This window comes from Nicotiana tomentosiformis, chromosome 5, assembly GCF_000390325.3.
Source record: "Nicotiana tomentosiformis chromosome 5, ASM39032v3, whole genome shotgun sequence".
In the NCBI taxonomy this organism is placed as follows: domain Eukaryota; kingdom Viridiplantae; phylum Streptophyta; class Magnoliopsida; order Solanales; family Solanaceae; genus Nicotiana; species Nicotiana tomentosiformis.
Window position 1 is genome coordinate 10,937,170 of NC_090816.1, and position 16,316 is coordinate 10,953,485.

At 36.7% G+C, this 16,316-nt stretch overlaps 1 protein-coding gene and 1 long non-coding RNA gene across 2 annotated transcripts; one reads left to right on the top strand and one right to left on the bottom strand.

Moving 5' to 3' along the window:
• Positions 1–2,870, top strand: LOC104114296 (uncharacterized). Its single transcript, XM_009624702.4, has 3 exons — positions 1–269; positions 1,826–1,958; positions 2,416–2,870. The coding sequence occupies exons 1-3, from the start codon at positions 16–18 to the stop codon at positions 2,470–2,472; spliced, it is 444 nt and encodes a 147-aa protein (XP_009622997.2). The 5' UTR covers positions 1–15; the 3' UTR covers positions 2,473–2,870.
• A 609-nt stretch (positions 2,871–3,479) lies between these two features.
• Positions 3,480–5,192, bottom strand: LOC108948198 (uncharacterized). Its single transcript, XR_001972862.3, has 3 exons — positions 5,172–5,192; positions 4,115–4,267; positions 3,480–4,032 (listed from the first exon to the last, which is right to left on the bottom strand). It is a non-coding gene; the product is annotated as an uncharacterized lncRNA (long non-coding RNA).
• Between the last annotated feature and the right edge of the window lie 11,124 nt (positions 5,193–16,316).

Sequence of the window (16,316 nt, forward strand, 5' to 3'; positions counted from 1 at the left end):
ATTGACATTTTACCCATGGAGTTTATAGGGCCTGTTCGACCCGATTTTTCTGACCCGACCGAGCCGCTAATTTCAGGAGCAGTGTGTCTTATGTCCTCACGGGTAAAAATGGCGGCATCGTTGAGATGGGTACTACAGCTACACAAGGACGTACCTAAAGCAGCAAGATTTTACTCAGAAGGCTTAGATTTCACCATTAACGTCTGTACTCATAGATGGGCCGAGCTCCAATCTGGGCCCCTCAAACTTGCTCTCATGCATTCACCCAGGTCTTTTATCTTTATCCCCTTTTTTTCCAATTTTCTTGAACACCCATCTAACCAAGCAGTTGAATGCTGATCAATTTGTTTTAAAGTTCACATTTTGGGTTGGGGTTGGATAGTTTAGTGTGGTTATATTTGAAATTTTAGTGATTTTTGAGAATTTCTGTATTTTTTTCATTTTCTAGGATAGCCATGTAATCAAACAGTTGATATTTGATCAATATATGTTAAAGTTCACATTTTGGGTTCTGGGGTTGGGTAGTTTAGTGCGGTTATATTTGCAATTTAGTGGGTTTTGAGAATTTCTGTATTTTTTTATTTTCTTGAACACCCATGTAACCAAACAGTTGATTGTTGATCAAGTTGTGTTAAAGTTCACATTTTTGGGTTCGGGGATTTGAAAGTTAGTTGGTTTTTAAGAATTTCAGGATTTCTTTTCCATTGCAGCTGTTTCGCCCCATCCAAAAGGGTAAAATAGAATTAATTTGTTCAATTAATCCTCTAAACATTACAGCTGATGATTATGATCTTGTAGAACCAACTGTAAGAGATCGATTAGTTGATGGTTCGGAATAACTAGTTCCGGCATAAAATAATAAATTGTTTAATTGGCTGCATAAAAAGAAAATAATTGCCGCATAGCTAATGCAGCGTTTGGTTTGACGATGTTTATGGAAATTACATACAGTGCTTCGATTCAATTGTTTTTACCTAATGTGCTAGTAATTTTGCTAGGGGCATGTCTTCTTAGATCATTGGTTAATATACTTTAAGAAAAAAAGAATTATATCTTTAGTTAGACTTAATGGGATAGAAAATCTTTTGTTTTTACATCATAGTGAGCTAATTATTTACTATGTTAGCTTTTGATCAAGGAATAATATATGACCAATTCTAATAGGAAATTTGGTTTGTGAGAAGGAATACATAAAATCAACTCTTATTTGACTAGGCATTGTATATTAATGATATCAAGGTTGCCTTCCAATCATTTCTTTTAATGATGTCAAGGCTACTCGGTGAATCTCCTTTGATAGAGCATAAGGCCAGTTCAGTGTGTATTGGGATGATTTGCCATTTGATAGAGTTTGTAATTGTCAAGAAATTTCTGCGTCACCCTTACAGTCCTGGATATGCCTTCAGCTTCGTTAAGAGTTCTGTTTAGTTTGTATTTGAATATATGGTAGCGTAGTTTGATATCATTTGCTTACTGTACCCTGTGGCTTGTATTTAGCTGCATTTTAAGTCATTGCTCCTCTATACAATCATCTGTCTCTTAATATGATCTCAGGAGCTGAGAATGTGTGTGATGACCCTACAATCCTTTTTTCTTTTTTGCTCTTTTGTCAAAACTTCATTAAGTAGCCGATTCACAATGTTGCGTGCAATTGTTCAAGTTTTAGTCTGCAGCTCAAACTGGCACATTAACTATGACAATTGTCTGTCTTTGCTTACTGATTAAATTTAGTTTGTATCAATTGGTCGCTTATTTCTGTTTGTGATTCTGCTTTTTTGTTATTGAACATCATACAACTGGTTAGCTTCTAACTTTAGTTTTACAGTGACGTTGTTGTGCAGAAGGGATACTCATCCCTCCTGTCCTTTACAGTTGCTGATATAAATAACTCAGTGACTAAGCTATTGGCTTTAGGTGCTGAGTTGGATGGCCCCATCAAATATGAAATCCATGGAAAGGTAACCAATATTTCATAAGGTTACTCTTCTACTCTTATCGTTGCTTTTAGTCATTAGTATCATCGTTATTGTACTAATATTATTACTGAATAATCTGAACTAGCTGTCCTATTTGCTAGCTGTGCTTATTCTCTTTCACCATTCTGGCATTCTTTTTCTTTTTCATTTTTTAGCATGAAAAGAGATTGCAAAATCTGCTGTGAACTAGCATAAAATGTGAACTTTGATGTGCTGTTCTAAACCATTATAAGTTGAACGGACATAAGTTTATTTCCCATGTTATAAAGCTGTGTTATTGCTATTTGGATTGGTTCATATCTATGTGGTTGTCTTATAGTTGTTAACCAGCAATCCATTACTGGTTTACGCTTGCTGTCTACATATTGATTCGGAAATTTGTGCTGCAATCAGCATTAGTTTTCCACCATCATTCACAGACCATACATGGCTCTTGTAGGTTGCTGCATTGAGGTGTGTGGATGGGCATATGCTGGGTCTTTATGAGCCGTCCTAAGACTTACAAGAGACAACTACTTGAAGGTACAGTAAATGAAATCTCGACTTCTGTTACAAGGCAAATTGGACAAATTTTGCAGTTGGGTATTGTTGAAAGAGAGATTTCACTCTTGTTCATGGAGGTGAAGCACAACAAGAGAGGAGATAGTCATTACAGTACCAATTGTATACAGCAAGAGACAAGCCATTACAATAGTTGAATTCCTACTGTATTTGTTTTGATGATCCATTCTGGTTAACTAAACTAACCTACTAGTAGCTTTCTCGGAACCTGTATTCGAGCATTGCAAATCAATGTTAAGTATAGAATGAAATCTCTATGAAAAGGATGTACAATCAGACCTCTATAATATATAAAGACCTCTATAATATATAAAAGCCAAGTTTTCCTAAGAACCGACTTTTAAAGTTATATTTTACCTTTCTATAACAGTTTTTTTTACCTATAACAGCAACAATCATATTTATAGCAGAACGCTATTTGTAAAATTACCACTCTATTACATCCATATAGAATCTTTAAGATTACTAATAATAATTCTAAAAATATGCACACAATCTTTTTCATTGAATAAAGTTTCTATTTTGCATAAGACAAGATTTCAAGATTTGTACATGATATATTTTCTATTAGATAGTAGATTTAACTGTTAAACTCTTAGATTGTCTTCAAGAGAAAGCTATTAGATACCTTTTTTTTGAAAATTTGGACACAAATCTTCACCAATTCAAGCGTTATATCGCTAGTAAGATAATGAAATCTACGAAACAAGCTACAATTACAAAGTTTTTCCATTAATCTTGGAAGAATTTATTTTCCTAAGTAGCTTTAAAATGTGTGCCTTGGAGTTTAAATCTTTATACGTTTAGTTATAAGTTTATTAATACTGTATAGCTTTCATCAATATTTAACAAGTGAATATGCATAACTTTTGAGAATAAATTTGGATAATTTTCTTATATTTAATATGTAACATGAAAAAAGGAAAATAGTTGATTTCTGGATAATTTTTAGCTATAACGGTCAAAAAATATTTAAACATCAAATGTTGTTATAGGTGTATAACAATCATTCACTATAAAAGCCAAAAAATATCAGAACAAACGAGGTTGTTATAGAAAGGGTTGACTGTAACAAAAATAAGGACTGAATGCTGAACCAATTTTCGCCATTTACTATTATTGTTATTGTTATTGTTATTATTATTTCTTATCATTAATCTTGTTCCAAAATAGTATTTGAGTTTTAAGGTTGCAGATTCAATGCAGCTGCAATGGGTTCTGCATTCCATGCGAAGGTCCAGATATTATCACTGGATTCAACTTGAAACTTTGTGCTCTTTTTCGAGGTTTTCTAGGATGTCAATGCATCTCTTGAGCAAAGACTTAGCATGCTCATTCTTTTCCACATCATAGACTTGCACCTAGCCCTACAGCCGGCCCTGCTCATGAATAAAAGCAACTATGCTAGTATATTGAGAAGTATCCTGAGAATCAACTGTCTCTGTGTGCAGCTTTGAGCATAGCTCCTTAATTGAGGAAAAAACAGACACTTTAACTGCAGAAAGGAAACAAGCATATGAGGACAGGGAAAAATATTACGCTCTTGGTAAGGATAAAGAATGTTACGAGCGGCATACCTGCCCATGGATAGCTAGGTGAAAGTGAAATTAAGAAAAAATCAATCAACTTCTTCTGCTGTTGAATAATATCAGTTGTGTGCGCTATGTGAATGCTTGCTGTTACACAATTTACTATCTTGTCATGTGCAGAAGAAAAATCCTCCTCGTCTCCTGAAAATTATAAAAAGACATAATCAGATAAATCATTTCTCCATCTTTTCCTTTACATAGGCCTATAGGAAGGAATCATTTCTCCATCTTTTCGAGGGTCTACCGGAAAACAACCTCTCTACCTTCACAAGGTAAGGGTAAAGTTTGCGTAAATACTACTCTCCCCATGAGTATGTTGTTGTTGAGACCTGTAGCCTTTATAAAAATTGATGAGGGAGGGGCACGGATAAACCCACAAGATAGGTAAAGATGGCAAGTGAGTTGCAAAAGTTTATTCAAATTCAAGGTCTAGGCTGATGCACCCATTGCCCAGGGCACAATTGTACTACAAAGTCTTTCACCATTAATTTGGCAAAAAAAACTAGGAAGCTCTAAAACTAGAACTCCTTTTTTTCCCACAATGAAGCATGTTGTGATGCTTAGAGATTGTCTTTTTAATAAAAGGGTACGAGAGGGCAGAGGGCAGCCTGGTGCAGTAAGCTCGCGCTAAGCGCGGGATCCAAAGAAGGATAGTCTATTATACGCAACCTTACTTTGTATTTCTGCAAGACGTTATCACAGTCATGCAAGAGGTTATCACAGTCAACTCTTACCGATGCGCTAAGGTTCCCACTCTGGCTTAAAAGAAGGGTAGGGGAAACTATTTATAAAGCTTTTCTTCCTCCACCAACACCCCAAAAAAATATATTAAATAATAAATTAATAAATACCAAAAGTAAAAGTAACCAGAGGTTTCACAAAGATGCTAACTTGAAGACTTATAATCAAGAAGAAAGTTTTGGATGGGCTGAAACTGAAATTTAAAATATTAGACGTAAAATGGATTCAAACACGCAAATATGCAACACTACCTATCGTACATCTTTCATGAGGCCAGTAACAAACAAAATAGTTCATGCAATACCTTTAATTTGCAGACTGCACACAGTGGCGGACCCAGGATTTTGTGCAAGCGGGTTCAATCTTAGAAGTACATAACTTTAGTCGTAAAATAGTAGTTGTCAAGCATACATGATATATGGCATATGGAAGGGAAGGAATGAAGCACTGTGGCAAAGCAAAGTCCCAAGGCCACAGAACTTATGCAAGCAAGTGAAGGAAGAATGCATACATCGGATGAGAGACTGCCTGGATCGAAGGAAGAAGGATGATGATAGGATATGGCTGAGAAATTTTTATAACTAGAACAACATTAGGCAAATGTAAATAATCTGTAGAGTTTTAGTTTTATAGGAGCTGTTTTATAGGTGCTGTTATTTTCTGTTCTTTGGCCTTAGCTGATGTATATCTCTTGTCTGGTGATGAATAAAAATTTTTCTCTCACCAAAAAAAAAAATAGTAGTTGTCAAGTGAGTTTAGCTAAAATATTTATACAAAATTTACGCAGCTTTAATCCTAATTTATACATATACACAGTATAATTTTTTGATGACCGTTTGCCACCACGTGCGTCCGCCACTGACTGTACATGTCAAATAAGTGTGGAAAAGCTTTATTGAAGAAACAGTGTAAAGATCATCAATATCAGCATCCAACGTATGTACTAAAATCCACCTATCTTGGCCAACTTCTATCCTGAAGAGCATTTAATATGCTGCAACTTTCATACAGCAGTATAATATTGGTTTGTTGCTTTTTCAACTATACCTCAATCCAAAGCAAGTTGGGATTGGCTACATGAATCCTCACTGACCATGTTAACTATACCATATGAACTAACATTTCCTTCAGATAGAGAGCTACCTCTGAAACATTATCCTGAATTCATAATTGAGTACTCCCTTTTGCTGAAAATCAGTGGCTTAACAATGAAACAAGTGTTCTATTTGAGTGATAGCTTCATTTTTAGTATAACAAGCTATATCTATCCGGTTATCCACTTCTTGCAGTTGCAGCAGAAAAATTTTCACCTTTAATCCCTTTGGTGTAAATTGCTGAACATAGATTAAGGTTTTTGAGCATTCTTCAACTTTTGGGGGGTCCTTTTTTCTGGAAGAGGGATGTGGGAGGGAGTTCAATTCAGCTGAAGGTTTGACGAAAATTAAACTGCCACAACTTTTGGGGGTCCTAAAACTTTTATTTGACCTTTTCTCTCACAAGGGAAGAAAGTGCTATGTCTTGAAATGACTCTTCCACGTAATCAGTGGTCAAAAAATGAAAATAATTCATCGAAAAATATCCACACAAATGCTGTTAGACATTTCAGGCAAAAAAAATTATGTGCTCCTGCCTGCATGAATAAAGGTTCGTAAACATCCAGAGTGCTTATTTACCTGCTCAAGACAGGAGAAAGCTGCTTCGTGGTACATTTTGGCTTTTTTTGTGCATGCAGATAGATAATATGAGACTCAAAATGGCATTTGGAGAGTCAGGATCAGCAGCAAAATTTCCTTTATGACACGACATACAGAGTGAAGATAACGCACAGAGTACTGCGTCCTTTCCCTGCAACATATCAACACATGATTTTCTTGTTAAATCATCACTTCTCACAACAATGAACACGATAAAGCTTAACTAAAACGATCTAGGTGATAAAATAACCCTTCGGGGATTCAAAACACCCTAGAATGAATAATCGTGTCCGACTTGTTATTTGATATCTCAACCCAAACTTTTATCTACTTCAATAATATACTGTAACATGTAGTATTCGAATAATTATTTTTTCATTTGGAGTGTACTGATATAGTCAATACACATAGCTTTGGATGGAGAGAACAAGAGGAAATAATTCCAGTTAGGCAAGAGAAAAAATACCAATTCATCCTTCAAGAGAGATGAGAGCAGAATATGGTGCTGTCACATAGCTTACTGATTGCATGAGAAAATAAGCAGGATAGTATAACTCCAGAGACTACCCAAAATACCTTTTCCGTTAAGGTGCAAAGGGGAAAAATGCAGGTGGTTAAATTTCATGTATTCGTCTAGGTAAAGGAGTGAATATAAGAACATCATTAATATCAGCATGTAAGAAAGGGAAATCCTCAACCCCCTTCGGTAAATTCAGAAATTCAAAGAGGAAAAGAAAAGTGGAGGTAGAAAGATCAGTAAGTTCAGAGTTCACATTGACTACATCAGGCTGTTCGGACACTAGAAGTTCAAGAACTTCACTAATTTTCTTCTAAAAATAACATATACAAAAAGTTCGTTAAAAATGGGTCCTAGATATCTTGTATTATCAAAGAGTCATCTCAGTTGTCAAGCCACATAGCTTCCTTTTTCAATGAGATAAATTGCAACAACAGCCACAAAGATGAAACATTGCTAAATTCAATGATCTGGTCCACCAGCTAAGAGGCTTGTGAGTTGAAAAGAAAAGAGGTGACTTTCAATGTATATAGCCAACAAATGAGGCACATGCTTCAAAACCACTAAGGAAGAAGATATCAGGATCATTTGAATAATATTGCAAAATGAACTTCAAACAAGAAGTAATAATGCCAATAATTAACCGGAAGTTGAAGGACACGACACTTGACAACAGAAAACGTACAAATTTTGGCGGATGAAATAATGAAACAAGAAGGCATATTCTTATAGAGAATTGATAGAAGAAACTGAAAAATTCGCCAAAAAGAGAACAAAGAAACAGTATGTAATAATGACGTTAAAAGCAGGTGTTACCCTGACCTCAAGCTAACAAACTTTTCCCAAAGATCAAGACTATGAGAGTGGGTCAATAAAAATTGCCATTCATGTGAGGAGTCGAGAACCCATTTGTGGTTCTTTTGGATAAGTGTGACGAAAATGTGTATTTAAAAAAAAGAGTAACATTTTTATATATAGCGTTCTTTTAAAAAGCGCTATGCTTTAACGGAGTTTTGGCCGTTAAAGTAAAGCGCTCTTTAAAAAAACGCTATATATATATATATATATATAGAACACTCTTTTAAACCGCGTTATATACATAGCGCGGTATATAACCGCGCTTTACCTATTTTGTGGGCCCACCAATAAGTCTCCTGCGTTTAACTGACATAACAATAATTCAAATAGGTATAGCGCTCTTTAAAAGAGCGCTATACCTAAAAAAAATTCAGCCCACCGAGCTAGGCATTGCCTTATTTAAAGGCGTTAGGATTTTACAAAAATCCATTCAAAAATATTCCTAACTCTCATTCAAATTTTTCTACTTGTTAAATTCTCAAGCATTTTTTCATAATGTATGAAGAGCGAAAAGTAAGGGTTTCATTATATTGGGGGGGTGAGGTTGTGGTGGCGAATAACTCTGTGAGCTATAGTTTATCTCCACAGTGTCATATTAAGTTGTCACTTACAATGGAGTACGATAGATTGGTATCGTTGTTATGTAATAAAATGAGTGTGAGGAAACGTTCGGTGAACCTTAAAGTAACCAGAAGATATCCGTATTCCGTCACTCCGCAAGGGGTTGCTTGTTACGCCGAGTTTAACATCGACGATGATGAAACTTTGAGGAATTTTTTGAGGACTCCGGATAAATACCGAAAATTTATTGTGATAAAAATATTGAAAATGCATGTCAAGGTCGAAGACGTTGGCAATAATGAGGTTGCGCATAGTAAGGATAACCCTCAGTCATCGGGTGGTTATTCTGGAGCAGTTTTTGCCGGACAGATTTCGGATGAAAGAGTTTGCCCTGATTTAAACTTATCACCACAGGCGAATGAGGAGCGAGGAAATAATTTCTCTCCTGCTTTACATAATCTACAAGACGAGTGGTAAACTTCAATTTTTCTTAGTGTTACGATGTATATTTTTGTTGTATTGAATTTGTATTAACACTTATATATTCCACAGGGGGTACCGGCCAGATATGACTTTTACAAGTTATGAACCCACGCCCAGTTGGAATATGCGTAGTTCTGGTGTGTTGGATCATGGTGTTCCATCCGGGAGTCATCACCACCATGATAATGTTCATCAAGGAATGTCAACACGTTACGACTTGTAAGTGAAGTGATACAGCTATATGGAAAGTATTTATTAATTTCAGTAGCCTATTATTTTGTTGTTTGTGCAGTAAAAATGAGCAAGTTGAACCACCTGTCCTCACTCAATTGCCTGAAGATGATATATTAAATCGGGATCTGGCAGATGCACAGAGTGAGGAAGAGAACAGTGATTATGACAACAATGCCGATGATTCCGGAGACGACACACCCTTCCCTCGTGAGGATGGTGACGAGAAGGAAGAGAATGAAGGACCTGATTTGACGAGGGAGTATGCTCCACCCCCCGTTAGACCAAGAGTGTACGAGTCCCAAGTGACGTTTCATTCAAGGAAGATTCCCTACCTTGATAACTTTCCAAGTATGCCGGATGTGGATGCTCTCACAAGGGATTTTGATAAAATTTGGACAGCAATGTGGGATATTTCTAAACCAACGGTGCTGGCAAAGGGCATGCTTTTTCCTGATAAAGTGCACCTAAGCAGGGCGGCAAAAATGTACAGCGTAAAAGAGTGTCGTGAGATGACGGTATGGGAGTCAAGTCCGGATGTATACAAGGTTGTTTGTCGCAGATGGTTTACGAGTTGTCATTGGATGCTGCGTGCGAGCAAGAAGAACACAGGTCTGTAGAAAGTGGGTAAATATATTCCCACTCACAGATGTGAAATGGACACATTCAATGGGAATCACTACAACTTGGATATTGACTTGATTTCTCTTGTCCTTATTCCATACCTTGAAGCGTCCATAAGGTATAAAATCAAAGAGTGCATTACATCAGTCCACCAGGAATATGGTCATACTATTACCAAAAGAAAGGCATTTCTCGGGCGCAAACATACGTCTGAAATTGTTTATGGTAACTGGGATAAGTCATTTGCAGCTCTACCCAAGTACATGGCCGCACTGCAACACTTTAACCCCGGGACGATTGTTGAATGGAAGCTTGAGCGTAGTCCGAAAAAATCAGAATATATATTCAATTATGTGTTCTAGGCATTTAAACCAGCAATTAATGATTTTCCGCATTGCCGACTGGTAATATCCATAGACGACACTCATGTCTATGGAAAGTATGATATCAAGTTGTTGATAGCCATTGCAGTAGATGTTAATGGACAAATATTTCCTCTAGCGTTTGCTATTTGTGCCAATGAAAGCCAAGAGGCGTGGACGCTATTTTTGAACCATTTGAAAGAGCACGTTTTCAAACAGTGTTCCGGCATTTGTCTAATATCTGATCGGCATGGTGGTATCTTAAGTTCTGTAGAGAACTTGCCTGCATGGCAAGAATCTTATGCCTACCACCGTTACTGTGTGAGGCACTTTAAGGCCAATTTCCAGAAGGCACATCCCAACAAGGATCCGCATAATTTGATGTGGATGGCAGCAACAGACCACCAAGAGCATAAATTTTGAAGGCACATGGAATCTATCAGGCAGGAAGACGAGAGAGCCTATCATTGGTTGATGCGACATGAGTTTCAGAAGTGGACTTTGCATGCGGATGGTGGAAAAAGATGGGGAATTCTGACTACAAACGTGTCAGAGTCTTTCAATGGGTTATTGAAGTCGGCAAGAGGATTGCCTGTCACTGCCATGGTGCGGATGTCATTCAAGCAGATGGCGGAGAGGTTTATTGAAAGGACTGCAGCTGTAACGTCATTGATGGAAAGGGGTGTTGAATTTATGCCACTGCCGATGAAGAGATTTGAGAAATGCAGGCGGCGAGCACATTGGCATTCATTTTTGCAGTATGATCACTACAGAAATATTTTTGAAGTTCGCACCGCTAGCCATCAAAATTAGGGGAATAATGTACATACCATAAATGAATCTAGAAGGTTATGCTCTTGTGGGAAATCGTCCATCTACCACATGTCGTGCTCACATGCCATCAGGTGCTTTCAACACGTGCTGCATATACTTCAGTTGACTCCCTTTCAACAAGAGTTGCATATACTTTAGTCGACTCCCCCTCAACAGGAGTTGCTATCTGTCCTGCAATGTACAACTTCTTTTTCCCTCTTTTTGACATCAGCAAAGAGGGGATATGCATATATACAGTTGAAATTAAGTAGAAGCAGACACATCATAGGCAAATATTTACAAATTATAGGCATGCAGGGTTTAGCAAAAATAAAGAAAAATATCCGGCGACTGGTTATCCAGTCCAAAACAACAAAATAGCAAAAAGAGATTGTTTGAAACTTCCACAACTAACGAAGAAAGAAATGAGTAAGAGTGTTGCAAATCACCTCCTTCAGACGTTCAAAGATGGCATTGGCTGAAACTGTCACCCCATCAATCCTGTCATGTACTTCCTTGAAGGCTTTGATTGCATTTTCTCCAAGTTTTAGAATTTTTACCCTTATCTTTAAAACATCGGAGCCAGTCTCTTTGGAGATTGCATGGATGTCCCCAACAGTGGATTGAGTTGCACCAAGAAGGTCCTTGATGATGGTCAACTTGTTATCAATAACAGTCAGTTTTCCATAAGATGAGGATCACCTACACTATGATGGGAAACAAAGGCTTTGGTCTTGGGATCAGGCTGAACTTATCAGGCTTGCAATGATAAGTAAGAGTTTTATGCAAATCTTCGCTCTAGCAAGCCTGATGATGGTCAACATTCTTGACTTCACCTTCATGTTTCTTCACCCAGAAACCCTTAACACACACACATACCCTATACTGGCGAAGGCTCTAGAGTTGTAGGACTTTGAAACAGATACAAATGGGTATTATGAGATAGAGATGTTGTGAGCTTCCAAAATGTGGGTGATAGCCATACCATAGGGTAAACTGGTGGGATCATCAACACTCTCAATCATGAAGTTTTGTGACCCATGAGGATAGTTTAACCTTAAGTTTGGTCAAAAGGCTGTAGACAAGAAAGGTATCTCGTTGAGAGATGGTGGAGAATGATCCAATATGAGAAAGAAGAGTAGTTGCAACAATGTGGGTCAGAACTCGGATTTCAAAACTAACATAACTGGGACCTAACTGGTTAGGAAGGAAATCAGATGGACATTCAGCAATACAACGTTTTGCTTAATCAAAAGAGGTTTCAAAATCATTAGGCCAAGTATTCTTGAACAGCATAGGAAAACCGAAGCACTTACACTGAAAAATTGAGTCAAACATGGCACAATCAAGGACAATGCGTTTTCCTAGAACTAGGAATTCTAACTTATCAGGCTTGCTAAAGCAAAGATTTGCATAAAACATTCTCACTAAAGGTTCATAGACTTTGGGAGGGGGTACAGAGAGGAATTTAGACCATCCTTGAAAAACAAACAAATCCTTTACTTTATAATTGAGGGCCTCCATATCATCATAGTCGATTACTCTACCATGAGCAATAGGCTTGTCTTTCAGAGCAACAAAGAAATCCCTATTTGGGGTATCCCAGAAATTGAGGTCGGACTCTAGAGAACTCGAGAGGTCTACTTTGGATTTATTGGGGGTAAAAGATTCATGGGGGTCTTCCATAGGCCTTTTTCCAAGAGCTTTTTCTCCTATTTAGTGAAAGTGGTCTGATAGTTCTGCTTGAGAAGAGGCAAACCCTTCTGAGTGGACAGACCCTAGGTCTACTTGTTTTGGAGGCTGAGAAGAGGGTTTTCTCTCGGAAGGAGTACTTTTTCTAGTGGAGGCAGACGGATTCTTAGAGTGTTTATCCATTGAGAGATTTTGAGGAAGGGTTTCTGAGTGATAAGAACAATGAAGACAGAGAAGAATAGTTCAGGGGATTAAAAAGAAGGGATTTTGACGGTTGAGTGCAGGAAAGGAAAAGGTGTAAGGAAGGGTCATGATGATTGATTTTCCTTTCTTGAAAGCTACGGCTGATGGAAAAAGAGAGGGAAATCGAAGGCGCTAAATTAATGCATACTTACAGATAAAAAAAAAAATTAAAAACATTAGACACACAAGAATTAAAACTAACACATAGGTCCTAATTTTTATGATCAAGCGAAATAATACCAAGTAGTTCTCTTAGGGAGCAAAATCTATCTTAAAGTAAAGGCTTAGTAAAAATGTCAGCTAATAGATCAGTGGTGCCAACAAATGATAATTCTATATCTCCATTGAGCACATGATCTCTAATGAAATGATGTTTGATGTCTATATGCTTAGCCCTAAAATAATGCACAAGATTATCTGAGAGACATATAGCACTAGAGTAATCACAAAATATTTGAATAGGTTTAAAAAATAGTTCATAGTCACCCAGTTGATGAGACATTCATAGTAACTATGCACAACATTGCCCAATGGTAATATATTCTGCCTCCATTATGGATAATGCAATTGAGCCTTGTTTCTTATTGTTCCATGAAATTAATGTTTTTTCCAGCCTTCCAGCTTAAAATTGTTAGAACGTGGATACCATAATCCATAAGAAATAGTTCCGATGAGGTAACTAATTATTCTCTTTACTTTAGTCAAATGTGATTCCTTATGAGCTGACTGAAACTTAGCACATTTACACACACTAAACATAATATCTAGTCAACTAGCAGTCAAGTAAAGCAAAGAACCGATCATTCCACGATATTTAGTTTCATCAATTGGATTTCCTTTTTTGTCCTTGTCGAGACTTGTTGATGGGCTCATTGGTGTACCAATTGCTTTAACACTGCTCATGCCAAACTTTTGAATTAATTTCTTTGTGTATTTTGTCTGGCATATGAACGTTCCTTCTTCATATTGTTGAATTTGTAGTCCAAGAAAAAACGTAAGCTATCCCATCATGCTCATTTCAAACTCACTTTGCATAAGACTAGCGCATTCCTTGTACAAAAGAGGGTTAGCACTTCCAAAGATAATATAATCAACATAAACTTGAATAATAAGATTACCCCCTGATGATATTTTCATAAATAATGTAGTATCTACTTTACCTCTTGTAAAGCCATGATCAAGTAGAAATGAACTAAGACTTCCGTACCAGGCTCGTGGAGCTTGTTTGAGTCTATACAGAGCTTTAGTCAACTTATACACATAGTAAGGGAATTTTGAGTTTTCAAAACCAGGAGGTTGTTTTACATATATCTCCTCATCAATAAAGCCATATAAAAAGGCATTTTTGACATTCATCTGAAAAAGTCTAAATCGTTTGAAGGATGCATATACAAGAAGAATTCGTATAGACTCTAGTCGAGCTAATAGTGCAAAGGTTTCATCGTAGTCGACTCCTTTCTGCTATGAGTAGCCTTGGGCTACTAATCTGGCTTTGTATCTCAAGACCTTTCCATCTTCATTAAGCTTATTTCTGAAAACCCATTTTATTCCAACTACAGTAGCATTTGCAGGCTTAGGTAGCAGTATCTAGACTTGATTTTTATCAAATTGATTGAGTTCTTCCTACATTGCTTGTACCTACCTAGAGTCTTTTAAGGATTACTCAACCTTCTTTGGTTCAATCTTAGAGATGAGTGCTACATTTGCCTTTTTCTTAAGAGCTCCCCTGGTTTTTATTCCTTTACTTGGATCTCCTATGATAAACTTTTGAGGATATTCCAGTTCACTTCTCCGCTCATTTTTACTTGTTGCAATCGTATGAGTAGTTGACTCCTTTTGTGATTTTGGTTGACTGTTGACAGGATCATTAGTTGATTCTGTGACACTGTCTATCTTATCAGTCGACTTTTGAGATTTGCTTGACTGTGATATTTCTTGACTGATATCTTCATCACCTACAATAATTCATTTCTCGACCGTAATGTTATTTTCATCAAATATGACATGTGCTGATTCTTCTACAGATAAAGTACGTTTATTATAAACTCTAAAAGGTCTACTGTTTATGAAAATACCAGAAAAATACCTTCATCACTTCTTAGATCAAATTTTCCAAAATTGTCCTTACCATTGTTGTGGATAAAACACTTGCTGCCAAAATGATGAAAATAAACTATGTTGGGTCGTTTACCTTTCCATAATTCATATGGAGTTTTCTTCAAGATAGGTCTTATAAGACATCTGTTGAGAATGTGGCAGGTTGTGCTTACTGCTTCTGCCAAAAAATGGTTTGGCAGGAAATATTCCAATATTACTGTTCTAGCCATATCTTGTAGAGTTCTATTTTTTTGCTCAACTACTCCATTCTGTTGAGGTGATCTTGGAGCTGAGAATTTGTGAGTATATCCCTGATCATTGCAGAAATCTTCAAATGCCACTACTAGAAATTCGGCAAAAACCGACCAAGGTCGACGGATCAACTTTGGTCGGTCAAAAAACCGACCAAAGTTGGTCGGTTTTTCAAAATATTTTTTCTTAATTTTTTTTTTAACGAAACCGACCAACTTTGGTCGGTTTTCTTTGGCGCAAAAATGCGGGAAACTATTTTTGAGTCCCGCAAAATTTATGTTTCAAGAAACCGACCAACTTTGGTCGGTTTTTCAATTAAAATAAATAAAAATTAATATTAAAAAAACCGACCAAAATTGATCGGTTAATTCAGCGGGTCATTTAAAAAAATCGACCAACTTTGATCGGTAATTTTACTTTTTAATAAAACCGACCAACTTTGGTCGGTTATTTTCGTGCGAAAATATAATTAAAGAGTATAAATCAAATAAAAGACAGTCTTAAAATAAAATGTACCAATGGTCTAGTGGTAGAATAGTATCCTGCCACAGTACAGACCCCGGTTCGATTCCTAGATGGTGAATCTTTTTATTACATAATTAAAATACCGACCAACTTTGGTCGGTTTTTTTTACAATATTTTTTTTTGAATTTAATTGACCGACCAAAATTGATCGGTAATTTCCGACCAACTTTGGTCGGTATTCCTTTCCGACCACAAAAATACCGTCTACATGTAAATGGTCGCGTTTTGGTCGGTTTTTGACCTTTACCGACCAACGTTGGTCGGTTTTTTTGGTTAGTTTTTACCGGATTTCTAGTAGTGTGCTCTGCTTTTGAATTCTCCTCCATGATCACTTTGAATGGTTGTAATAAGGTACCCCTTTTCTCTTTTAACTTTCTTACAGAAAATCTCAAAGTATTTCAAAGCTTCATCTTTGTGAGATAAGAAAATCACCCATATAAAACGTAAGCAGTCATCAACAATAACAAAAGCATATCGTTTTCCTCCTATGCTTACA